This window comes from Lichenostomus cassidix, chromosome 14, assembly GCF_008360975.1.
Source record: "Lichenostomus cassidix isolate B80296 chromosome 14, HeHo_3.0, whole genome shotgun sequence".
NCBI classification, from domain to species: domain Eukaryota; kingdom Metazoa; phylum Chordata; class Aves; order Passeriformes; family Meliphagidae; genus Lichenostomus; species Lichenostomus cassidix.
This window is the reverse complement of record NC_139495.1, coordinates 7,711,993-7,739,189: the sequence shown is the minus strand read 5'-3', so window position 1 is coordinate 7,739,189 and position 27,197 is coordinate 7,711,993. Positions and strand designations below refer to the sequence as shown.

The 27,197-nt window shown below is 37.2% G+C and overlaps 1 protein-coding gene across 2 annotated transcripts in view; it reads left to right on the top strand.

The window, feature by feature from the left end:
- Positions 1–27,197, top strand: part of VPS35L (VPS35 endosomal protein sorting factor like) — a 45,802-nt gene that overhangs the window by 13,368 nt on the left and 5,237 nt on the right. For both annotated transcript variants that reach the window (XM_085074731.1, XM_085074730.1), the window contains exons 12-28: positions 386–479; positions 981–1,058; positions 1,407–1,529; positions 2,207–2,253; positions 4,330–4,441; positions 4,651–4,767; positions 5,114–5,167; positions 5,579–5,659; positions 6,504–6,566; positions 7,618–7,703; positions 8,723–8,803; positions 11,108–11,171; positions 13,148–13,246; positions 14,049–14,126; positions 14,375–14,489; positions 24,673–24,812; positions 26,460–26,625. In XM_085074731.1, coding sequence (XP_084930857.1) covers positions 386–479; positions 981–1,058; positions 1,407–1,529; positions 2,207–2,253; positions 4,330–4,441; positions 4,651–4,767; positions 5,114–5,167; positions 5,579–5,659; positions 6,504–6,566; positions 7,618–7,703; positions 8,723–8,803; positions 11,108–11,171; positions 13,148–13,246; positions 14,049–14,126; positions 14,375–14,489; positions 24,673–24,812; positions 26,460–26,625 — 1,598 coding nt within the window. The remainder of the gene's footprint in view (positions 1–385; positions 480–980; positions 1,059–1,406; positions 1,530–2,206; positions 2,254–4,329; positions 4,442–4,650; positions 4,768–5,113; positions 5,168–5,578; positions 5,660–6,503; positions 6,567–7,617; positions 7,704–8,722; positions 8,804–11,107; positions 11,172–13,147; positions 13,247–14,048; positions 14,127–14,374; positions 14,490–24,672; positions 24,813–26,459; positions 26,626–27,197) is intronic.

Here is a 27,197-nt window from a genome sequence, read left to right as displayed (position 1 = left end):
CAGGCACTAGTACAGCTCTGTCAAAAAGGACCTGTGGGAAAATGAGACATGGAAGGACTTCTGCCAGTTCTGCATTAAGCATCTGCTGTCCTTACTTTGTTACAGCTTTTCCATAGCTCTGCTGTCCTCCAAGCTAGAGGACAATTTTTTTAGTTTTATTTGTCTTACTCTGAATAGCAAATACTGCAATTTGAATATAGGATATGTATTACTATACCTATAAAATTATACTTATGAAATAATTTTTTATGCTACTATCCTTTTCCTTTGATAGATATTTCTATAACTCATGCTCAGTTGTTAGTCTACAAGGCTGAAGTTTTCTGTAGGTGATATAATCCTGTTATTGACTGTTAAAGCTCATTTTCATTTCTGATAAAAACAGGGGGATTTCAGAATGTCTCCCACGGTTAACATCTATGATTAGAGGAATTGGAGATCCACTGGTTGCAGTCTATGCCAGAGCATACCTTTGCAGGGTAGGCTGTCATTTAACTCTTCTGATATGTATCAAAGATTTTCTGCACCTAGTGCTGCCACTGCTTCTAGGAACTACTGCTTTTATCTGGAGTAGTCAGCAGCTTGTCTCTTCCTTTCAACAAACAAACAAAAAATAATTTCTCTTCTGTTTAAGAATGGGGAATCTCTCTTTAAATGTTTATAATAAGTAAGAATAATGTTATGTGCTGCTGTAGGCTGTTGCAGTGCACTGGAGTAGACAGTGATTTGCTCACTGCTTACAGATGTTTGGAGCTGATGTTAGGATTGTGTTTAAACACAGCTGTAGCTGCCTCAGGGTAGTTGTTAGTGGACATGACTCTAATAGTAAGCAAAGAAATAATCAGTCAAAAGCATGTGATTCGATGCTGTTTGTTGATTTGATATGTATGGCTTGGGTGTATTCCTTCAGCAGATGTCTGTTTGTCTCACACGGAAGGAGAATTGGTAGATGCTGATAAAATCTTTTTCTTTTAATACAGGTTGGGATGGAAGTGGCACCACAACTCAAAGAAAGCCTGAACAAAAATTTTTTTGACTTTCTTCTAACATTTAAACAAGTAAGCAAAAAAAAGTTTTATGTGCAAAATCACATAAATATACTCCTTAACCAAACTGCCATGTAATTTTAAAAATCTCTGAAGTTCCTGTATCCAGATATAGTATGGCAAATTTCACATACATTCTGATAAGTTGAGACTGCTCTATTTATGTTTCCAGATTTGAATAATATATGCTAGGAGACTGATGTATTTTTCTCTCAGCTTGCAAGGAATGCTTCAGAGTATCTGTATGTTCGTGATACTATCTGTTATTGTTTCCATTCATATACAAACTTGGTCCAGTTTGTCATAACCTCTGTTAAATACCTTTTCACAGCAACATATTTTTGTCTCTTATTTCAACAGATACACGGGGATATGGTTCAGAACCAGCTGGTGGTGCAATGTGTGGAGATCCCTTTATATCTGACCCTATATTCTCCTGCCATAGACTGGATTTTACAGTGTATTGCATACCATGCTCCAGATGTAAGTGAATGTGCTAATGCTCAATACTAAAGGAGGTGTTGTGATGAAGAGTTAATTTTGCCTATTAAAAACCCCCCTCAGTTCCCACGTAAGTGTGAAAGCAAGTGTAAAGAGCCTACACAGGACTGTCTGATGCTCTCTTCTGTACAGAAAGAATGCTTGCACAAAACTCAAGCCATGCCCAAGTTAATAGGCAGTATTCTCGTTTTTTTCTTGCTCTCCTTTAGCTAGTTTAATATTTATTTCCTGAATTCATCAGTTTCTTCTGTCATACAGGTATAAAAATGATTTGAGTAACTGTAGCTTAACATAGCAAACAGGCTGTTTTAATCTGTCTGTGTGCTTTGCAGTCTGGCAGAGTTTTCACCTCTCCTGCCAGAGATAACTGACCTGGCTGGCAAATAGTGATTACCTGGAGTAATGGCATGGATGAAGGATTGCAAATTTGACTGCCATAAAATGGTGGTTTTGATTGAAATGCCACTGAACCTATTCCAGGGGATGTGTTTTATGTTTTGCTACACCATTGTTTTCTTATGCTGTAAATATAGGATAAGACAGGACTATTGGAAAGTATTGGGGAGGTAATTAAAACAGCTTTTGGTAGACTTCAGTAATCAAAACTGAATATATTTACAAAGTCTCTATTCACTAATTTTAATAAGTAATTTTTCCAGGTTCTGCTTACTGAGATGATGGAGAGATGCAAAAAACTGGGGAACAAGTAAGTGTTGCAGAGTGTAGAAGACAGAAATCTGTAATGAGTACCCGTGAGTCCCTGGAAGAATGTTCTCTTCCCTCTTTTGGAAAACGTTTGGATGCACAGTATAGCTTTCATTCTCCCAGTAGCTTACTAACTCATGATCATGAACATCTGTTTTCCAGAGATGAATTCTAAAATATGGTAAATTACTTGTCAGGCCAAAGTTAATTAGTTTAACTTGGTTGCTGCATTCTGGCTCCTAAGCCAAAGTTTAGGACATGTAGTGTGTTCTCCATCAGCCATGTCTCTGATTCCTGGTTTTGCTTCATTTTTCTGTGTTTTCCTCCCCTTCCTTTTCCCCATCCTCCACTGGCTACAGTCAGGTCATACATGCATTCAGCAAGGGAAGTTGTAAAGCAGCTGGCATCATTTGGAAGATGGTAATATTTAGGCATTTGCTTTTTTCAGCACTGAAATTAGTATCTCCAATGTCTCCTAGAAGTCTGGGTGCAGGGTAATCATGCTCAGGATGATGATGATCTGGTCTAAAAGTTGGATGTAGTTATTGGGTTTGTGAATGCAGTTTGGCCTGCTGATGGGCTCCTCTCTGTTCATTTTATTGGGTAGGTTGGCTGAGTTCTGTGAAAGTTTTCAGCTATCTTTTTTCTGATGTGCTTTGCACAGTCCAATTCTGCAGCAGCTGAGGAACTAAAATACATTAATCACTTAGCTGAGGAATGCCAGCATTCTGTGACTGAGCTAAGGAGTGTGGGGAAAACATGATCTTAAAAATGTGCTCTGAAAATTGTATTGTTCAGAGTGTATAGTACAGATGAAAATAATTCACATCCTCTGATGTACAAACTGTTTTGTATAGGTGTTGATTTATTTTGTGGAACTTATTTTCAAATCAGCTTTCAGCATTTTTCACTGTAAAGATGGGCTAGGTTCCTCTTTGTTCCTATTTGCTGTTTGAAGGAAGGATGAAATGTTGAGTATAATGAGGGGTCTTTTTAAAGAAATGTTTTTGGGACATTTTTACTGGGAAGTTGAGTAATCCAGCTTAAAACAGTAGTTTTCTTTCAAAGTGGAGTTCTGTGGTTTTGTGTCTTCTCATGACTGTCAAAATACTACAAAGCATGAGGCATCAATGTATAAATCTTTAAATAATCTCAATATGTTCCACAAGCTACATTGCAGCCATCTAAGTGAAAAGTGACAGCCTGCTCTCAGTATTGCAAAGCACAGACCTAGTGAGCTGGAAGTACTTGTCTAATGATAAAGTGCAAATTCCACTCCAACTGTGATGGGACCACAAAGGCTCAGGCAGAAACACAGAAGCTGCTGGGCTATTTTAAGCACTCACATAGAATTTCCCTCAAGGTAAACTGCCCTGGATTCAAACTGTTTCAGACTAGTGAAGGGCACAGTGTTTTATGAGGCAGCTTCTTGAGCTAGCTCATGGCTAAGTAAACTGAGTGTTACAGTGACTCAGTGAGTTCACTCTTCCATTGTGACTTTGGCTTGATGGTAACACAAATATGTATCTGAATGGTTAATCATAAGTGTCTAAATATGTCATTGCCAGCTATCACATGATCGTGACTGTTTGGATTCATTTTAATCCTAAAAAAGCAGCTGCTAGAAATGTGGCTTTTATTGTGCATATAGAATATAATTAATTAAGAAAGACTTCAGTAGGGATTTGCCCTCCCTAAGTATTCTTCTGAACTGTAGTTAAACAGAGAGAGTAAGTTTCTAAATGTCAGCTACTCCTGGTTTGCTTGATATTTCTAGTTAAATCCTGCTAAAATGATGGCTTCAAAAACACCTGTGTGAAAGTAGTAATCCACAGGCTGGGCTGCCTATTCCTTATCTGGTGGCTTAATGTTTTCTTGTTTTGCTTATACATTATTAATCCTCATCAAAGCCAGCTCGATTTGTGTGAGGGTCTTTCCTTCCTTATTCTCTTTTTTAAAAAGTTATGGTAGATGCTGGGCAGCTGTCATTCTAAGAAGTTCAGATTAATGTAAATGCAAGGACAACCAAATGTGAGTTGATGCTGAGCTGTATTGATCTGTGTTGTGTTCATTGCAGTGCTTTGCTGCTGAATTCAGTAATGTCGGCGTTCAGAGCAGAGTTTATTGCTGCGAGATCAATGGACTTCATTGCCATGATAAAAGAGTGTGATGAGTCTGGATTCCCAAAGGTAACTTTTTGTTGGTAATTTGTAACAATTCCTTTTCTTTGACAGAGGTCTTTATGCTCTTAGTTGCCTACATAACTTGCATATCACTTGAATAAAATTATTTGGGTGGTTTGATCTGAAAATCTTTCTGCACAGGGTACCTGTTAGACCAGTGTTGGATGGACACACATCATCTGCATTTCATTTTAAAATTTCTCATTACCTTTCAGCATCTCCTCTTTCGCTCCCTGGGGTTAAACTTGGCATTGGCTGATCCTCCTGAAAATGATCGCCTTCAAATATTAAATGAAGCCTGGAAGGTTATAACAAAGCTGAAGAACCCACAGGTGAGTTATTGTCCATTCTGTTTCACTACTGATTCTGTGTTTAGAGCAAAATTGTAGCCAGCTGTTCAGTAAGCATATGCTTAGTATGACATTATTTACCTTTCCTAAATACACACAGCTCCAAAAAAAAAATGTAATGTCTTTATATGATGTCTGCTTTTCTTAGCTCTGCTGAAGTATAACTTAATTTTACATAACATTATTACACAAAGGCAGCTTTTGAGTTCTAGATCTTTGGATCTGCATGAATCATACCTCAGGAGTTAATTCTTTTAAGAGTAATTTTTGCAAGTATATTTCTCACAGTCTCCTGCAAATATTGGTAATCAGACACATGTATTTCTAGGATTATATCAACTGTGCTGAAGTGTGGGTGGAGTATACATGCAGACATTTTACGGTAGGTGAAAATTACTTTGTTTCCTTTGAATTTTCTCATACAGACTAAGAGGATGTTTTAGCAGTTTGAAATGAAAGATGGAAAGGCTTTGACTATTCAATGTAAGTGTGTAGGAATGAAAAATTGTATTTCCTTTCATGAAAGATGAATGGAGACAAAAGATGCAGCTTTGAAGCTTTACCACCCTGCAGCTCTGAATGTTTCTTATCCTTTTGTTTTAATGGCAGATGGACCAGTTTAAGTAAGGATTTACTGGAGCTATGGCTAAAGTTCCTGGCTTAACTAGAGCTCTGTAAAAAGCTGATGCTTTGGCAAATGGAAATAAATTATCCTACTCAACTGGTGTTCAGGGACTTGATTTATGTGCCAATTTCATTCCTGTATTTTGTAACCTTGTTTTTTGCTACACAGAAGCGAGAAGTCAATACAGTTCTGGCTGATGTTATCAAACACATGACTCCTGATCGAGCATTTGAAGATGCTTACCCACAGGTAAAGAATTTATTTTGCCAAATCTGTAAAAATCTGATGTGCATTTTCTTAAATGGAATTAATTCTTAAACATTACAGCTAACTCTTATAACAAAATAATTATTTTTAAACACTAGCTATAATTTGGGGAGCCTCTTGCAACACTGTAATGCTGTGATTTATTCCTCCTTTTTTTCCATGCATGTCAATCTTCTAATTCTGAGAAATGCTAAACCTGAATGATTTATGTATTTAGAAGTAGCAATAGTTAACTCCTACATCAACAGTGGTGTTTGCTGAAGGAAATCAGCAATTATGGTATGCTGTTTAAACAAAAGTAAACCATAAAATAGTCTATCTCTACTTGGTGTTGTTAAGGTTTCAGTGAATTATTGTGCACAGTTCTTGAGAATGAATGCCAAATGAGATATGGATTAGTTGAAGAAGGTTTTTGTTGTTACTTGGAGGGTAGAAAAAGTGTCTATGAAAGAAGATTTAACAGACTGGTTTGGGCTTTTTTTCTTTGTTTATTTGGCTGGGTTTTTTAGTGCAGAGAGCTGGAGGGCATGGAGACTCTAAACTGAAAAAATCTGCCTAACTATGGAAGTGAAGAGCAAATAAAGTCTGGTTAGCCTCTGTTCATATGGGTAATGAAGGGTATGTTGGAAAAGTGTTGGAACAGCACAGCTATATTTTGTCCTACTTTGGGGAAAGAAATTACATTGGTCAATGCTTGAAGCATCTTTCAAAACAGTTTTCTATGAATAACTAGAGAAGAATAATCTCTGGTGTGGATAGTCTTAATGTAACTCACATTACAATAATTTCCCCCTTTTTTTTTACTTTTCCTTTTTCTCCCCTTTAGCTGCAGTCAATTATTCAGAAAGTTATTACCTATATCTATGACTTTGCTCTGCTTTTTTCAGTGGTAAGTGATATTCTGTTCAATAAATTTTTAAGAAGAACTGTTTGGCACTGTTTCTGCAAGAGAATTTACCTGACTGGGATATTTAGGTTGTTTACAAGTTCACAGAATGCAAGGACTTCTTATCAAGTAGCTAAGTGCAGAAATATTTTGAGAGCTTTCTGCTGCTTACTACTTCAGTACTTATTCCAATTCCAATTTTCTATAATTTTTTTAAATTAGGCTGTTAAATTCTCTAGGTTTGTTTGTTACTATGGCCTAAGTGGCAATCAATGCAAGATAAAATACCATTTATTTGTGTGTTAATGTAATTGCTGATAGCTGTTTGTGGTATTATATATACTTGACATGCCTTCTCACAGTGCTTACATTTGGCATTGAAACAAAGTGGAACTCGGAGAGGGCAGAGACTGTATATGAGGTAGAAAAATAGAAACAGTGTGTGTCAAAGTACAGAAAGCATTTGAAGAGTAAAATTCAAGATTGCTGTGGATTTGGAGTCAGATCTTGTTCACAAACTGCTTGGATAATTCTGAAAAACTCACCTTCACTATATTCTTGAGATGATACAGAAACTAAGTATTTTGGTATCTTAACAACCTAATCCCTTATCTTTGAAGGATATTTGAATTTCTTAGACCTTCATAACTTGCCCTGGATACCTGCAAAATTGTTGCTGATGTGTAGACTGCTTTAATTGTTTTTAATATCTTACTTTTTTCTTTTCCATAGATGTCTGAATTTGTCATGATCTTAAGCTGTTTGAAGCATATGATTGCTTTAAGTAAAAAAGTGCATTTGTTTCAAACAGTTTTGTATTTTGTGTTCTCTTCCAGATCTCTGCAGTCAATAAATTGATACATCTTTCAGCCATCAGTCCTTTTCCATTCATTCCACTTTTTAATCCTTTGAAGTGAATTACTGTTTTCAAAAAAGATGAAAGCAATTTTACCTAAATAGCTGTGCTTATAAAAACTTATCCAAAATATTTGTTACTTTAATGTGTTGTTTGTAACATACCTAATTTTACATGATTATGTATTTGTACCTCTAGGAGAAATTCTTGCCCTTTCTGGATATGTTCCAGAAGGAAAGTGTGAGAGTGGAGGTTTGCAAGTGCATTATGGAATCTTTTATCAAGTAAGTGGAAACTGTTGAGGTGAAATGTTCTCTGGAGGGCCTGAGAAACTTATTGAAAGATGGCTAGGGAAAAGGAGTCAGTATATTGGGTATTTTGTTTGTGAAGGTGTTCCAGGCTATGGGAAAGATAAAAGCAAATGTCTAAATTTTGTTAATCTGTTGATGGACTGTTTGACTGTTCACAAAGAAAGATGAGCTGAAGTGAATATATTGATGCTGACTTGCTGTGGGTTAACAGAATAGTTGTTCTCTGAGGGTTTGGGGTTGGGGGGGTGGTGGGTTTTTTATTTGTTTTTTGATTGGTTGGTTTTTTTGTGTTGCCTTTGTTGGTTTCTGAAACTTATTTCACATTCCAGTTGCTGTGACAGCACAGAATGGAGGATTGCTACAGTTGAAAATGAACTTTGAAAATATATTCAACTGTTCTGAAAGTCAAGCAGTCCTTTTCAAATAATTAACAGATTTCTTGAAACACTTTTCTCATTTTCACCTTCCCTTCAGGCATTATATTCACAGCTGAGCCTTGTCTCCCCTAGGGCACACAGGCCCAGCTCTCTTGGCTTTGCTCATATGAGAGATGCTGTGGCCCCTTAATCATCTTAGTGGAGCTGCACTGCACATGTGCCTCTAAAAGTGACACTGATCCTTCCTGTCTGTCCCTAAGTAGCTGAGAAATTACATTATATCTTGGTCAATCCAGGACTGTTTTATGTTGATGTCCTCAGCTTGCCTCAATGTCTCATGTCTAGCTTCCTGTGTCCCTTAAGGAGTTGGATTCTGTGGCTTGGCAATTCAGCTGTGTATATTAAGATAATATTTCTTGACTGGCATTTATTGGAATTGTGCATCTATTACCCATGTGGTCTTTGGTGGGTCAATTCAGAAATGGATTTAAAACTCATGCAGTGTTATACAGTGCTGGTGATTTTACTTATGCATTAAATGGGTGTTATTCTAGTCATTGTTTTCCATTTTGACAGAGCAGGATTTTTCATCACCTTTTCTAAAACACTTTCTAGGCATCAGCAGGAGTCGACAAAGGATCCTGTTATACTCAATGCTCTCCTGCACATCTGCAAAACGATGCATGATTCTGTGAAGTAAGAGTAACTTCTACTAAGAGCTCTCATTTATGCAAAGTTGGGCTGCCTGATGTGGTTTCATGTTTCTGAGGCTGTTTGTTTCAAGGTGGATTAAGACATGAATCCAATTAGTGGTGAGGGAAGAGCTATGCAGTGAAGTGGCAGCACGTACCATTTGCTCTTTTAATTACTGCAGTATTTTGAATACTGAAGCAGAATTTTAAAAGGGAAGTAGCAATGGTTTTGTGGTTTTCTAGTGAAGCAGAGACACTTTGCAATCCAATCTTCAAAGTATTTTGAGAGTGAAACCAATGTAATCTTTGAGTTACAGTGAATAATAAGCTATTTTTGAGATTCAAGTGAACGTGTAGCTACTAAAGCACAGATTGCCATACTCCATTACACCTTTTTATGGGCTGCTATTTTCAGCCATTACAAAGGGGTGTGAAGTCTTTAAAAGGGTACTTGGAAGATCTCTAGGAACTTGAATAGGAGAAGCTAGAACTGAGAACCATCTTTATCTTCCCCTTAATTCCTCCTCTTCTATTTTGTCCTTGACTTTGACAGCTGAGGTTGTTTGGGATCCCCTGTGTGCTCTGTTGCACCCTCACTGTTTCAATAGCAGTTGTGCACTATGAAAAACATTGTGGTTTGTAGGTAACTTGCAAAAATCACACCAAAATCTGTGTCTGACTGAAAACAGAGCCAGGATCACAATGGTGCAAATTTTAGCTTTCAAGAGGACAAATCTCTTTTATCTTCTGGTTTGGGTTGAGCTGTAAGGGCACAGTTTCTTTTGCCACTCTGAGCAAAGAGCCTCATAGTATGGCAGATGCTGCAAAGGAACTTAAGACTTTCTCATCCTTGACACACCATGAATGCAGGATTCATTGCCAATAAAGAAGTTAGATTTAGCATGTAATTCTGGTTTATACCAGTCAGAGTGCTTTATTTTGGGTTAGAGTACCTTATTTGGCTGTATGTTGCACTAAAAGCCACTTCAGCTTTTAAATAGAACCATATATTGTACCTAAAACAGCTTATTAAAAAAAATAAAGCAGTTTATGGCAATCCATATTTGGTGCTTCCTCTGGTGCTTTGCCAAAACAATTTGATAGTTTACTGGGATCTTTAAAACCCCTTAAACCATCAGTTCCTTGAGCTAAGACAGTTGTACTCTTGGTAAATCATAAATTCCAGTTATTTTTAAGTAACTCCTGCATCTGTTTTTGCATCCTGGTTCAGGAAACTCCCAGCCCATTGTGCAGGGCTCACTGACCCCTGTAACAGCTGTTGGAGGATAACAGCCTTCAGACTGGTAGGGGTCTGATTCACAATTGAACTGGAAACCTATTACTGACCTGGAGATCTCATTACAAGCCTTCTGAGCCTTTCAGAGCCCATCAGTTGACTCTTTTGATTGGCAATGCACTAATGAGCTAATCATGCTGAGGTTTTCTTTCCTCCCTTACTGAATTTATATAGTAAAACTATTGTTCTCTTCCCATCTGGTGTCTGAGTTGGAAATTGGTAACTGATATACTAGAGGTCAAAGCTGGAGCCAAGTATATAATAGGGAGGGGATTAAATTGTATTACTTAATTGTAATTTAACTTTTTGTTCATCCATTTTCAGTTAAACAGGTTTGACTGATTGGGTTTTTATGTGATGTAAATTTGTTTCAAATCAGATTTTGGACTCTTGCTTTAGACTAGGTATCTGTGATAGTTTTGAAAAGAAACTTCTTTTTAGATACCAGTTTAGTTCAGTTCTTACTGAAACATAAAGAAAACCAGAATTGTAGCAAGGTGATGTTAATTATTTCTTAATTCTAAGGCAAGGTTAGTTAAAACAAAAAAGCCTAAACAAAACAAACCTCAAATTAAACAATAAACTAGTATTGTTTCCAAAATAAATACACTATAACATATACTATTTAAAGTGTATTTTAAAAGCTTTACTCCTTAAATATGATGCTTCTTCTAAAAATAGACAATAATTTCTTTAGGTTTTTAGACTTAGTTCTTACTCAAGTTCTCATGTTGCAACACAAGAGAGAAGCCATTTGTTTGCCACAGTAAAGAACATTAGTGTCACTTCCTTCTCATGCCAAAATCTGAGTGTATAATCTAAAGACACTCAGCAATTTTTACCTTTTTTTTTAAATCTGGAATTTAGTTTGGTTCATGGTTGGCTTGGTGATATTCGTATTAAAATTAGTTTTATACATAAAAATATGTAAAATATTATGTATCATTTGAACCTTTATAGATAAATAGGATAAACAATATTCTAAAATTTACCAAATAATTTTTTTTCTAGTGCACTAACACTTGAGGATGAGAAAAGAATGTTAGCAGCTCTGATAAATGGATTCATAAAAATGGTGAGTGACAATTGTGTGCAACTGTTGGGTGCACCTTAGAGCTTGGATTGTTGTGAGATCCCCATGAAGAAGAGGTGCCTGTGTGGGTGAAAGTGTCTGACTTGCTTAAAACCACTGAAAACCCCAAGCAATGTGTTTTAGTGAAATAAATGTGAAAGAAAAATCACACTGTGCTGAAGCTGATGTGAAACATGAAAGTTTAAAGTTTTGTTTATTTAATCGTATTTTCTGCCGGTTTTGTAAATCTCCTGTAAAGCATAGCATGGATGTAAAAGTTAAACAGCAATTGAAGCAGCAGAGAGGTCACTGGTTTATGTGAATGAATTTTCACTACCCAGCTCTAGATGGAAGCAATACCAGCTTTCAGAAATACAAAATAAGTGGAACATTTTTGTTATTCTAATCTCTGTTTATCTTGATTTACAAATAAGATAATTTGTATAATTAAATGAGTAGTTCCAGGAGAACCCCAGGTGTTTTGTCTTGAAATGAGTTTTTAACCCATCCCTCACTCTTACTCCAGTAATTCTTTTGTTGATCTCTGTTGTTTTTGAGATGTCAGGTTGTTTTAGGGAGACTTTCTCAAGCTTTTTTTATTCTCTAACCATGTACTCTCAATGCTTGGGTTTTTTCCACATAAAGCTGACAGGCTCTGTGTCTACTTGTCCTCTTTGTTCTTTGTTGCAATTCTATGGAGTTACTCTAGATGGTTGCTTTTTCTTCAGCTGTAATAATTTGCTAATTAATATGCTTTAATATAGTTTTGTTTTATTAAGCTTTACAGGCAGTATAATAAAGTATAATTTCCTTTAGGAGGATTTCTTGCATTGAATAAAATTTGATGTGGCTTGGTGGTCTTGGTTTAAGGGAAAAAAAAATCCCATAGCAGCAAAATGACTGGTTATGAATTTAAACCAGCATACATTAAGATGTGGAGGGAAAAGCAATTGTAACAGTCATCCTTACAGTCATTCTTTTTTGTGGAAAAATTTATATTTTTGGAGAAGTTTTCCTTAGTCTAGGACTCAAGAATCAGCAGTTGTACAAACAGAGGAAAAGCAAGGACAGGTTGTCTGTAATGTGAGAGGCAATCCTTTGTTTCTGATGAAGTTTCTTTGATCTTTCACTGTATGGATTAAATGTAAATTTTATTCTAATTTTGTAAAAAATTCTTTTGCATGTGACTTGAGAAATAATAAATAATGCAACCTTTACTTCTATTAGAAAAAAAAATTCCAATAGAATACATAAATGTAGACTGCCTGGAGACTGTTCCTCATGCTCTGCTTTTAATTGACAGCTGAGACACTCCAGCTGACAGCAGTGGGGTTGTTTGAAATCTACAGGGTTGGAAGAGGGTTGTTCTCACACAAAGGTTGTTTGCTGACTTCTTTCCTGCCAGAATGCAAGGTTACAGGCTTTTGCCATACTATATAAGCATAAATTTATTAACCAAACTCAAGGAAAACCTGCTTTTCTTACTGGTTTATCTAATTAGGAAAAATGCTGTTTTCTGCTGGGGGCTCTTTGTAAACTAGAAATTAGAGGAATGTGAATACAGATTCACAGATCTGTTTCTATTTTTCTGGGTTTTTTGTCCTGCTTTGTAAGTATGATCAAAACCAAGCCTTTGTCTGTCCCATAAACAATCAAGAGTTCTGCTAGTTTTGAAAACACTTCACAAACCTAGGATTTAAATTTTGTTTTCTTGAAAAGTACTTGATCTGTAAAGTAGAGCATCATGTGGAGTACAGACCAAAAAAAAAAAAAAGAACCCAGTGAAACTTTCATGGTTTCCTGAAGGTTAAGTATTGCAGACAGTTAACAGAGATTCTCTGGCAACTATTTTGTTGTTACTGGTGGGTTTTTTCCTTGGCAGTATATGGGGATTTTGACTTTTGAATGCCTGCAGTTTTATATTGTCTTTAAGTTAATGGCCTACAGTGGTAAAATCTTGGGCTTTCTGTCTTTTCTAGGTTTCGTTTGGCCGTGACTTTGAACAGCAGCTGAGCTTCTATGTCGAAGCCAGGTCAATGTTTTGCAATCTGGAGCCTGTTCTAGTCCAGTTGATTCATGTAAGCCACAGTTTACCTACATTTCCTTAATAAATTGGGACGGATTTGCAGTTCTCCCATTCCCTGCTCAGATGATTGGTCTATGGCAAAATAAGTCTGAAGTATTTTAATCAGGTGTTTATAAAGTGAACTTTGATCTCATCTCTGGCTTTAAATCTCCCTCAGCATTCTGAAGTTCTTGTTTGACAGGCAGGCATGGTACTGTTGCAACAAAGAAAATGGTACCTTTTCTTATCTTGCCAGAGATTTCTTATATAGTAAAATAAATGGCACTTTTGTGCATTCAGAATTTGGGTTGTCTCTTCTGTAATCCTCCATCGAGGAAAGATTAGACTGTGTCTGGCTGCAGATCCAGGCAGAGTCCTGCTGTGATTGGGAAGGTTAATCTCTTTTCTGTATTGAGTCACAGGTGAGCATTAGCTGCATCTCATTCCTTTGCAACATTGTATCTTCCTTTAAATCCTTTTATTATTTTGGTTTATGGTTTTTTAATCTGTGTTAGCTAGAAATCATGGTTGTTATGCTAGTAAGGAGGTGACAGCACTATAGCTGGGAAGGAAAGGATGAGCTAAGGACTTGAATAAAACAAGTCTACTTTCACAAATTGAGTTGTATTTGCTTTAAGGAACAATCACTGAAATTCACCAAGTAAAAAGTAAATAGTGCAGTGAGGGCACACTGTGTCAGGGCTCCTTTGGACACTTGCTGTTCTCTAAATGCATGCAGTAAAACATGCAGTTCATTATTTGGCAGTGAGGTTGTGCATTTTTCTTAATGGTTTGCTTTTGTTCTGTTTGTGTAGTCTGTGAACCAGCTAGCAATGGAAACCAGAAGGGTGATGAAAGGAAATCATTCCAGAAAGACGGCTGCATTTGTCAGGGTAGGTCTGACTAGTAAACTCTGAGCCTGCTCTCTTTGCAGATAATACTATCTGATGCCACCCAAGTTTAGACATTTAAAATTGCTGATTTTGGGCTTCATATAAAACTTGCTTTTTATTGAAAATCTTTCCCAAAACTGATCAGCTGGTCTACAGATTTTGATTCCTAATTGTGTATTTAAATCAGTAAGGATTGCTATAACTCTGAGATAGGAATTTTATTCTACTTTTTTGTTAATTTACTTTAGGCTTGTGTTGCCTTCTGCTTCATTACAATTCCATCTCTGAGCAGTATCTTCACACGTCTTAATCTGTATCTACACTCTGGACAGGTTGCTCTGGCAAATCAGTGCCTTTCACAAGGTAAGGCACAAATCTGTCTACTTAAAAGTTCTCTTATTTCAGAAATATTTCTAGGTTTTAATAATAACTTGGTTGATACGCTAAGTTGTCGCTGTTGAACAGCTAGCAGAGTAATGAAGGCACCAGTTCTCAGTGGCAAGAAGGAATGACCTTTATTGTTTTGATTTCATCACGTATATAGAGTTCTCAAAAGCCACCCAGATTGGTCAGTCAGAAGCCTTCCCCCAGGCCTGATTGGCCAGGCCTGCACTGCCCAAGTTCTGGGACACTGTTCCAACAACATCCAAACTTTATCTTTATTTATAAAACACAAGAAAATTTCTCATGGGAAAAACCTGTGCTAGCCACACTAAGTCACATCTATATTTATGATGCAATTAAAATACAGCCCCATTTCAAACACTGTTAAAGTAAAAACTTGTCATATTAAAGCAGCTCTTCAATGGCATCTCAATAGCCAAGACAGCTGAGTGTAGTTGACATAGTCCTGGCTAAGAGGTAGGTATGTCCTAAATTACTTAGGAATTATGGAAAGTATGGAATGTTTTTCTCCTGCACAATTATGCAAGCACTCTAATCACAAATTATGTGCTTTATTATAACTGAAAAAAGAAACAAAAGCATCTGTGTAGTGGTTCACAGTCTGACAAAATTCACCACTGAGCTGGAAAAGAATCACAGGTTAAGTCAGTGGCAGCAGAAACTTGCTATCAAAGCACATGCATGATAAATGCTTAGCCAAGAAAATGTGCCTCTATATCAGAGTGAAAAAATGGGGGAGTATCAGATCATATGAAGGTTGAAAAATATATTTTCTTTTTTTTGGATCTGAATTATTGATTGAACCAGACCCTGAGCACATTTTCAGCCATCCTGCTAGTTCAGTGTTAAGTAATTGGAAATTCTGGCAAAAAGTGATTTGGGGAAGAAAATGGGAGCTAGTCTGGCACTAGAACAAGCAGTAAGTCTGTATCACCATTTAAAATGATCTTGTTCCTGTTCATGTTACAAAGGGAAGTCAGTGATCTATTCCAAAAGTCTTCTTATACTTTTAACTGCTTGCAGTATTTTTCTTTTCCTTTTCAAAGTGATGCAATTCTATTTTGGTTTGCAGTTTTAATCCTGACTTTAAATGTCTGCTCCCCAATGGTAAATTATTTTCCTTTACACGTTTCCAGTGGAGCTGTAAGAGTAATAAATTGGATTACTGTGCAACATGTTTTGTTGTGGCTATTAATTCTTTGTGTTAGCTCTGTGCTTCTTCATCAGAGCTTGTTTTCCAAGCTCTGCATTTACCAGCAAGTTCCAGCTGCACAAATAAGCTGACTTAGGATGCTGATTAAGACTTTTTAGTGCACAGTGACTGTTGTATTTCTTTGTTTTGAATCTGATGTTGCCCATACAGCAAAGCAGAGGGATCTAGAGTAAAGCTGACTGTTGTGTCCAAGTTTGTTGTGCAAATAAAAGATCTGCAAAGTCTGTTGTTGTGCAGTTAGCATTGTGCAGTTTCTTTGTAGATAACAGAGTTTATATAAAATGGACTCACTTTTTCCTCCTATGGTGTTTTATTGAATTGACCAGCTTACCTTATCCTGTATGTCAATTTTTGTTATTGTTGCTGTGTTGCAGAGCTTCTCTTTATTGGAAGCAAATCCAAGGCAGTTTTTCAGTAATATTTGATATTTAAGGATTATTCCCTGGCCATGTTGGGACCCACTGCATGATTTAATATCTTTCAATTTATAACCTGCTTTTCCACTGTTTTTGTGATCCAGTTCTCCTCTGAGTGAGACTCCTGGGCCCCTGCAATTGTCCAGATTTTTCAGTGTGGGAGTTTACAAATGTGCACAGCTGTTGTTTGACACATGAATACAGTGCACTCACGAAACAATTAACAGGATCCCCATCCTGAAATCTTTCAAGGTAGCAGGTATATGCAAAGTATTAGGAACTCAGTCTCTAAACTGCATGTTTATTAACCACACTCTCCTGAATTTTATACCCACAAGCTAGAGAGAGCAGCATTTGGTTCATCTCTGCTTTTGTTACTATGAAGCAAGAGCAAAATTCTGATGTTCAGTAACTCAATTTACTGAGATTTTATTGTTATGCACTCCTTTGCTCTCTTAGAAAAGCTATTTTGGGTATAATTTGTACTCAGAGACATGTCACTTGCATGAGTAATTTAGCATGTGTTAAACAGGCACTGTCTTGGGACATTTTTTGTGAACTGTCTTTCCATATGTTGATGCACTGAAGTCAGATAATGTGTCCTTGGAAGTTAGTTTTCACTCAGTTTAATCTGTATCTCAACTGAATGAGTAAGAAGTAAGAAGCAGTGATTAATTCATAACAGCAAATTTCACTCCAGTCAGTTAGCTGAGTTAACTGGTGCCAATTAGACACTGATCTACTGAAACCAATGCAGCATGAAGTGAAGATTTAAGACTGTGCCATTAATGATAGCATTAGGTCAGGAAGGGAAACTGTGCCTTGTTTGTAACCTTTATTTCATGCTGATTTGAATTAGCTTAATTGGTTTAAAATTGTGGAGAGAAATAAAGCTGAAAGGTAATGTAGCTGATCCAGTAGCTGAGTCAGCAGTGGTGCATGCATGAGTGTGTGTGCATGCACCTCCTCCTTAAAGATACCAGCTGGTGTTTTAGCAAGGTAAAGTCATGGATTTTTCTCAGTTTAAAATTTCTGTGGGGAGTTCAGCTGTTTCAGTGAGTTGGCTTTTCACTTAAACACATAACAAAATTGAGTTCCACAACTTCTGTTGGCAATGGGAAGATTTCTCTAAATTGCCAATGTACTATCCTGAAAATGAGGATGTGCAGGTCATACCAATAAATGAATTTATGAGTCTGAGGAATGCACTGATAAGCTATCAGCAATTGGAGAGCTACAGCTAATCTGCTTATAACTGGAAAAGTTTGGGTTTTGCCTCATTCCCAATCTCAAGGGGCAGCAGTAGCAAACCATCAGTCCTCCTGTCTTGCTGTTCCCATTTCCTCTATCCCAGCCTTGCCTGCTGGGATTTGCTACTGTTAATCAAATCAAGTGTCTGAACTCATCCAAATATTTCAGTATTAGAAAATTGTAATTTATCCTGGAGTAGATTTTCTTTAAGACAATGAAATTGGGTCAGAACTGAATTTCTAGGCTCATGAAACTCCAGCATTACTACACTGATGGATGGATGTTTGGGAATGTTCTGTATGTATTAAAAATGACTGTTGTCTCTTTCATCTCTAGCTCCCAAGACCTGCTTTCAATAAAATGAATCTGTAATTATGTTTAAAATGTTTTAGGTGAATTTGCCCTGGATGCATAGTTTGTACCTCTGGAGAGCCTATTAAGAGCCCCCCTTTGAAAGGAAGATGCTAGATTTTACAGAGGGGAGCTTTTCATTTTTCTTAACTGAACCACTGAGCACTGCATGCTGCCAACAGAGAATAATAAATTCTCATTGGTCATGCTTTCTGCCATGGGGGTGCTTGGACTAAATTGAGATTAAATGCATGCTCCATTGTGTCACTCTTCTGGACTTCTGAGATATAGATCTTATTTTAATTGCACACATTTCCTCCCTGTGGAAATGCTACTTTTGTCTATCGAAAAAGAAACTGCATGAGTTTTTAATGTTTGGTCACAGCATTCAGCAGGTGGGTAGAGATGACATAACTTTCTGGTAATGTGTTTTAAGCAGCATTTTTGTTTTAAAGGCCTTGAAATCTTTGCCTCACTTCAGAAATAACATGCTGAGTGAAAAATGTAATTCAGCTGATTCTGTGTGAATAATTTCACTGGGATATTGTCAAATATAAAACTTTATAAAAATGGAGAACCTGTCCCTCAGATCAGCTGCTTCAGACCTTTTTGCTTAGCAAATGCAGATTTTAATTTTGAAGCATACAGTGCTTAATGTACTTGTAGGTATTTGTTCTGTTTTCCAGTTGTGGCTAAAACACAGTTACACCTAGTATATTGCAAAAGTAATTTCTTTTCTACTGCAGCAAATTTTACTTCTGCATGAGTGTTTTCTAAAGGCTTCAGTTACACTCTGGAGAAAGTATGGTATGGAATAGCTAATAAGTAATTTTAAATCATAGTCTAATAATGGTTTAGAGTATTTTCTCAGTAGCATTAGATAACAATTTTTAATATTTCTTCCTAATCTCCTGAAATCTTTATAGATCTGAAGAATATAAATAGAGAGAATTTGAGGTAAGGAATTTAGAGAAATAGGAACCTGAAGAGATTGTCCTAATTACAGATACGGGGACTTCTTGGCTCATGTTTCTCTGGTGAGATTGGTATATGCTGTCTCTGTTATCTTTTTAAGTAATGCTTTCCTAGAAGGCAGTAAAAGAGCTTTGGAAAAAAATGATGTCATACTGTTTTCCTTACTAGCAATGCTAAGTGTTGCTTCATTTGAACAGAATTGTGACCTGTGCTGTTACCTGGCACTTCCACAGCTGGAAACTTCTCCCATTCCCTGAGCTTTTTCTTGTTCCTCTCTTTATCCCAGCCAATCGCCTTTCTGTATGATGTGACAGAGGTGACATCTCTGTCTCTGTAAGCTTTTCAGACTAGTACTTTATAGCAGTTTGTCAGTTCTTCAGGTCTGTCTAGCCTATGACCCGTTTTTGAAAGTGTCTAGTAGCATCTACTAAGGAAACAATAATGTAGAATGATGCTTCTTGGCTTTCAGCTGCAGGTGATCTAAATACATCCTTCCACAAAGCTTGTGTATGGACCAGACTGTGGTATTTAATAAAATAGATGGATCAAGCCTTAGGAATTTAATTTTTTAAATAAATTTTTACTTTTTGGCCTTTGTAACTTCATGTGATAGTAAGTTCCACAGTTACCTGCTACTTGGAAGTCTAATGTTTAGGGATTTGTTTATGTTAAATGTTAGGTGAGTGGCTCAGAGCATGCAGCTGATCTGCTAGAGCAGAATTCAGGCATTCCTGATTAATTGTCTTTTTGCTGTCTATGAGATGATGTAGTTGGTAAATTCCTGAAGAATTTTTTGTCAGTATTGCCTTTTCTAATAAGGAAACAGTTCCATGCCCTAGCGCCTTTTTAATCTTTTTGTCCTTTTGGAAATGGGAAGATGAGGACTAGATTAGATTATTCCAGCAATATAAATGACACAATGGCACCTCAGTTTTCCATTACTGTGTAGTGATTCTTATACTTGCTTGCCTTTTCAACAGCTGTTTAAGGATGTAGTTTTCAGGAAACCATCTATAATGACTCAAAAATCTTTCACAAGTGTAAATAGCCTATTTAGAGCTTCCCTTTCTATAGTTATAGCAAGGGCTGTTTCTTTCCCCACATGCCTTACTAATATTAGAGTTCATCTGCTGCTTTATTGCTCAGAATCATGAGATCCATCTGCGATGCTTTGCAGTCACGTTCCAGACCAGTCTGCAAACATTGCCACCTCCCAGCTCATCATCAGGACATGTCTCTGCAAAACCTTTAGGAATGCAGTAGTCATTTTGCTCCACTGTGAAAACTTTTTATTCCCTCTCTCCTCCCACCCCATCCCTTATTGTTATGTACCCTCATAAGGACTTTTTCCTTATCTTCTTTCAGCTTAGTTGTTTAAAGAGCCATTTCTATAAGGATAAATATAATTTTTTTTTAAACTAAGTATTTATTACCTGAATTACTTTTAAATACAATCTTGCTGGTTCTTTGGAAGACTTGAGAGACTTCTGAGGAATAATGTCTCTCTGCAAAAACCATATAGACTTTCCAGCCTTGTATCATGTTTTTTCTGTATGTCTGCTCATTTAATTTTTTTTCCTCATAATAAGAGTAGAAATTATAGAATTTAACTGTACCATTTATTATTTCAAAATTTTCAATATTACTGGTGGAGCTTTCTTTAGAGACTGCCGCTGATGTGGTACCTCACAGTCTTTAGGGATTACATGGAATTTTGAGAGGCAGACTGAAATTTGTGGTTGGTTTTTGGTTTGGATTTTTTTCTGGCTGGAAGGGGAGGCAGTGGGGTAGGGTGTGTGTTCCATTTACTGATTACACCTTAAGAATAAAATATCTTGTGCCCAGTGTCCTTGCTGATACTGTGTGATGGCCCTGTGTGAATGTTCCACTTCTGCCTCTGTATGCCTTTGTCTCTAAGTACTAATGCCTTGTTGTAATCTCTGATCAAGTTATGCCTCAGTCTGCCTCTACCAAGCTTCATCCACATAATTACCTTTTTATTTGCAGCTAAGTCATAGTATGAAATAGTATGAATTAACATAGTACATTCCAGCTCACCAAGCAGCAGTGCATTAATTGTCTAATTTCAGCTTTCTTCCTTCAAATTATTCTCTGTTGTTTCTGCATTGAAAGTGATGTGTAGAGAACTTCAGGATGGAGAACAATTTGCAGTAGTTCAAGGGAAAACCACATTTCAGCAGTGTGGCAAAACTCTCACAGTGACCTCACCAATGTGAGGAGAAGGAGATTCAAATGTTTACAATGCTTGGTTGTCAAAACAGTAATGGATTAATTTATTTTACAGAAAAAATAAGGTAACAAAACCCCCACGCTTGCTTCCCAATAATTTTTTGCACTGGAGTCAAAGCTTCATTAAATTTCCAACATCTGTTGGATGTGGAAGCAAAATCTTCAGAGTATTAAATTAGGTTTGACAGTGCTGTAAGACAGGAAAGTGGTGTGGAATGCAGAAGATGTGCATGGTCCCTGGTTTTGTCCTTTGGGTGGACTTAGCCTGGTGTAATTGTACCCCTGACTAAAAATACTTGGGGTAGGTATGTTAAACTCGCTCCCTTTAGCTCTTTGAAGGTGGACTTAAGGAGCTTAATTGTTTTCCCATCTCTGACTTTGTTCCTCCTTATTTTTGCCTGCCTGAAATCTTTAATTCGTACAGTTTAACTGGCCATCAGAGATACAGAAAATACAATGCAAGCTGAATTTTATATGTAGAAAGATTGATATATAGAAATATATGGAGGTGCATATAGTTGTTTGTAGGTATAATTAAACATGTGTACATGTGCCATCATGAATATTGTCAACAGCAAAACATTCAACACCAATTTCACTTGCTTTTTCTTCTGTATGAGGCTGTTTCTGGAAGTGCTGACTTGGATATCCAAGACTGTTAGTTTTTGTAGCCTGAAGGTCAGCATGTATGCTCGGGGGAAAGATTTATAGGATTATGGTCAACCCAAATGAAGGAGCTGCTGTGAAAGGATGAATTTAGTGAAGCATGAAGTATGTTATGTTCGGAGCACTGCACAAGATATTAACAGCAGTTGGGGAAGGCTTCATCATGGTGATTTGTTGTAATGCACAGGCTGCTCTCCCCTTATCCAGTTTAACAGTGGTTCACTTTAGAAGCACTATTGTACTTTAGGCAGATAAGAAAACAGCATCCTTCATCTGAAGAAGCCTTTTTTATCTTCTTTTTCTTTTTTTAATCGAGAATATAAGATTGTTGTGGTTTTCAGTGCTTTTTAAGTGGTTCCTTATATCTTTTGGAAGCCAGGAAAAGTGATGTGTGGTTTTGTTTTAAAACATCTCTACAGTAATAGTTTTAAAAATTTACTTTTAAAGATTCAGGGAAACCATCATTGCATAACCTCATAATTAATGTAATTCAGAATTAAATACTGATGCTCATTTCATACTTGAAAAAAAATAGCATGTCTGTGACAACCTTTTTAGTGAACCTTTTCTCCAAACTCAGAGCATGTGATGCATACTCTGACACCTCTGCTGGGATGGTAGTGTTTAGAGGACAGGTAGTTTTCTGCAGTCTGTAATAAAAACCTTTGCATTTATTTTTGCTTCTTATGAAGCACATATATCTTCGATAAATGTGCTTTTAGTGTTCCAGCATAAAACCATTTCATGGTTAGCACAGATTGGCAGGACTTACTGCAAAGTGAACATATTCTCCTTTGCCAGTTCTTCTGGATGTTCCAAAGTGAAATACAACTGTTTTGTGCTGTATTGCTTTTCTGGCTTGCCTTGCTTCAATGAGGCGGGGAAGCAGGGGGGAAAAAGGCAAGGAAAAAGGATTAAAAGTGTGGGGCAGGAGCCTCAGTGTGCCCAGTGTGCTGGGACAGGGACAGTGTGTGGGGTTTGCAGGGTGACCCTGGGCCGTGGGGTCAGCAGCTGTGTGACTGCCATGGATGGGGAAGAACAAGCTGGAAGCACAGGGAGTTGGTGGCAGTACAGGCAGGTCTGTGGTGTGGGCAGTGTCTCCTCACCCCTGCAGTCCTGCAGCACCTGCTGGGCTCTGCTCTCTCCAGCAGAAGGAATGAGGCAGCTCAGGGCTCTGAAGCTGCTCAGCCAGATGAGGAGGCAGCTCTCATTCACTGCAACAGCAGGAGGCAAGAAGAGTAAATTGAATCAAATTTCAGGTTTTCAAAGTGAAGCTAAGAGGTTTTGGGTTTGCATTATGGCAGAAGTTTAGAGGAGAATGTGTAGGATTGTGATTGCTGGGAGAGCAGGCAGTAAATAAGGGTGAGGTACTTTGCAGCTCTTTTTCACTGTGGATGCTGATTGCTGCACAGGTCATTCTCATCCTGTTATGAAATAACTTCAGAAGGCAGGAGCATTCCCTGCACAGACATGGGGACTTTGGTATGCAGACTGTTCTCTAAGGCACATTTCTTCATTTGTCTGGTCACATGTTTTTATTGTGTGGTGATGTGGGATGTGCACTTTTATTTTTTTTCTGATGAGACAACTGTGGAAGCGACAGCGATTCATTTACTTGTGCTAGAATGAACATCTGCTGCTGCCTTCCTTCCTCAAATAAAACTCAGAGAAAGATTACTTACCTTGCTTTGGGGTGGCTGTCTAAACTTGCAAGTCATTTGAAATAAACATTCTTTCACCTCAAAATAAAAGTGCAGAATAAAAGGAAGGACAGTGTTTGATGGAAAGGTTCTGCATTCTAAGCAGTAGAAAGTCCAGAAGGGTTTGAACACTTGTGCACTGAAAAGAATAAGAGTGAGAAGAACTACAGTTTTTCCAAAGCACATGTTTCCCTGGTATTCCTCATAAGCTTAAATTAGATATCAGTTGGTACTATATTTAGCAAATTTGCTTGGAGTCTCAAATGAATTTTTCCAGAGCAAGCTGCGCTCCTGGAAATGCCCATGCCTGCCTGTCAGTGGTATCTCCATCCCAGCCATGTAACACCTCTTGGCTTTCACCAAGAATTCTCCTTTTCCCTTTGATAAAATCTGATTACATGGCCTTGGTCTCTGTTCCTGGAAAATAAAGATATGGTATTCATTCTGAAGGATGCTTTGAAGTGTATGGCTAAACAACTTGAGTGGGATGTGGATACTTGGGTATTCTGAAATGTTGCCAAGAAAGTGCAAAACAATATTGCTGTCAGAAGTTTTTTGTTAATTCAGCATATATAGGAGGTCTTCCAGTGCAAGAGGGAAAATAGTGTTGCTTTTAATTTGTGAATATTAATAAACTGAGGAATAGATGTTCTGGAGTTTAAAATTTATGGTTTTGTAAGATTAGAGACATAATAAAGAGTTATGAAAAACCTCTTAATAGCTGTTTTGCCTAGGCTGTAATAGTGGATGATTTCTCTAATTCCTGTATTGTGATTCTTGGAAAAAATCCTTTTATCGAGGTAACCAGCAATACCTCAGGTTCTGGTAGTATATTAATATTTTACTTTTAGTGATTATAAATAATTAGAAAAATGAAGTTGTTGGTACTTCCTTAGAACTTTACCAGCCTTTTGTGAATGAATTGGTGAACAAGACAGCATGAACATTTTTTCCCCTTCGGATTCCCCATTCCCCTGGCATAAGCATTTCTTTGATAAGTCAGTTTTGAATCACGTGCTAATTTCTTATTATATATGCAATACATATGAAATGATGGTGTCTCCTTCTTATGCAAAGAGAAGAGTTACAATTTCAGAAGTCTTGAGTGATGTGGGAACTTCCTTTGAAGAAACAGCATCATTTGAATGAGCACATTTCTCAAGAATCAGACCACTGCTGAGTCTTGGGTTTCTTTTGCAGTTAACCATGTTCATTTTCTGTAATCTATTTGAAACAAATTCAAAGCAGCCATTGGGTCGCAGGCATGGCAGCCTTCACAGCTGGAGTGATATAACAGCAACTCTATTTTTATTTTGTAGCTGATGCTTTTTTCAAAGCCGCAGTGAGCCTTGTTCCCGAAGTGCCAAAAATGATCAGTGTGGATGGAAAGATGCGACCTTCTGATGCCTTCCTCCTGGAATTCCTTTGTAATTTTTTTTCCACATTATTAGTTGTTCCGGTAAGTTGAGTGTGTATGAACAGCACAGGTTAGTATAGACTATCTGACTTTCCTGTTTAAAAATTTAGAGCTGACTGGGCTTCTGGAGTGGGAGATGCTGTGATTAGTTTTCTGTGAGCAAGATGAATCGATTTGATTATTTACTGCAAAATCCTCACACCAAAGCAAAATGGGGGAGCAGAACAAACAGCATTGCCACTCTCAGTAGCATCTCTCACTATAACTGGATTTGGGGTAGAGTGAAATCTCACCATCATTTAATTGTGTAAACATAATTTACTGGTTTATTAGCTAAGTATTCAGAAAACTTTAATACCTGAGAAGGGGAAAAATATAGAGCTCTAGTTCCTGTTAGTTTCAGTTACTTTGTTAGAGGTTACCTAATCATTTGAGTGAAAGTAATAATCAGAAGATGTTTTTCAGCATAATCTTCCTCTTCTGATGAATATTTCACAAAGTACTACCATTCTACGTCCTTCCAGTTTTTAGCTAATTGTCAGGTTTAAAGAGAGAGATGTAGTTTCCCTCCAGTATTTTCAGTTACAGCTAAAAGATAAGAGGAAATTGTAAATTAATCTGGAGGAACAGAAAAAAGAAGTTTGAGGTATATTCATTTGTCCTTGGAGAAACTGTGTTGTTCCTCTTCACTGAAACCTCCCTTACACTTTTCTCCTTCCTTTTTCCTTTGACTGCATGTTTGGTGAAGCAGCACACAGCGTGGTACAGTCCAAATCCTTGTTTTCAGAGCAGTGCATTCCCCTTACTGCAGTGGAAGAGGTCTCCAAGCTAGGCATGTTCAGAAAGGTGGAGGTGCTGTGCTGGTAGAAGGGAAGGGAAGCTTCCCCTGTGATGTGAGTGCTGTCCACTGACAGAAGTCAGGCTTTGAAGGAAAGCTGTGGAGTGACTTGGATCATTAACAGATGATTGAAGAAGGGAGTGACACAACCTCACAGATTCAGTAATGAAGTATAACTTGCAATGAGATGCCAGGATTCAGAAATTAGCTTCTCTAATTTTGTTCCCTATTTACAGAAGATCAAAAGCAAATGTCCTCAGTGGACTGTGATTTGTCCTATGTATCTTGGTGCCACTGCACCAACTGCCAGCTGGAATTAGCCGGGTGCAGTATTAAAGCTGCTTGTAAAAACTCCCAGCTTATGTAAAGCAGAATCTTTCTTTTCCTTTCATGTTAAAAGATTGTTGATTGTCTGTGACTTCCCAGTGTAGGTGTTCTTCTGAAACTCATAATTATATGAGTAATACACTACAGCTTACTGATATGATTTTAATAACAAAATCTACCTGGTGTTTAATTTTAGAGGCTTAGCTGTTAAGAAGCTGACAATTAATTTTGTACTGCTCCCCCATGACTAGAAAACAAAGCATTTCAAAATTTGTCTGTGGAAGCTGCCTAGATCATGTTTTGATAGTGGGTCAAATGGGCATTTTAGATGGAAACTGGAAAAAATTTTTAAAGGATTGCAGGAAGCACACTTAAGAAATGTAGCTGTCAGCTTTAATTATATTGTAGTTTTGCTTCTATAGAGCTCATCCTGTGACTCTACACCACTGAACGACTGGAAATAATCCTGGTTTTGTTCTGGGGTTGGGGTGTTGGTTTTGACCTATCTTTTTTCATTTCTGTAGGACCATCCAGAACAAGGAGTGTTGTTTCTTGTGCGAGGATTACTAAATGTGATCCAGGATTATACTTGGGAGGATAACAGCGATGACAAAATCAGGATTTATACTAATGTTTTGCATCTGCTGTCTGCAATGACTCAAGAAGCATATATCTACCATGTAGATAAAGGTAATACCTAAGGGGGGCTCTGGCTGCTTGCATTCCACCAGGACATTTGTAACATTGTCTTACCACCATAACCAGTTAATGAAGACCAGTGGTAATCAGTCTCACACAATGGATTATTTTTCTATCCAGTTCCAGGTATTGTAACTTAAAATAATCCTGGGAGCTGGCTTCTGAACAGATGCACAATCTGTTCTTTAAAGTGAATCTGTGCAGAGTGGGTTAAATAAGAATTTTACTTCTGGTAGTGTTGGTGCAAATGCTTATAAATGTGAACTGTTCAAGTGAAGATTATGCATACGAAGGGTTTGCTTTAAGTCTAAAGTATCAACTTGATTTATGCTTATTGTTGATGTTTCATCCACATTTATTAACAACTTGAATGTAAAGCCTAGTCTTCATTATTTAAATAATGTATTTGCTACTTTGAAGGCAGGCTTTCAGTTTTGGAAATTGCAGTAACTTACAAAAATCTTCAGAATAGCTAGAAAATTCTAAAGATTTTATAAAATTCTGAACATTTTATAAAACAACTGTCATCTTTTTTTGTAATAATTTTGGAATATTATGATATG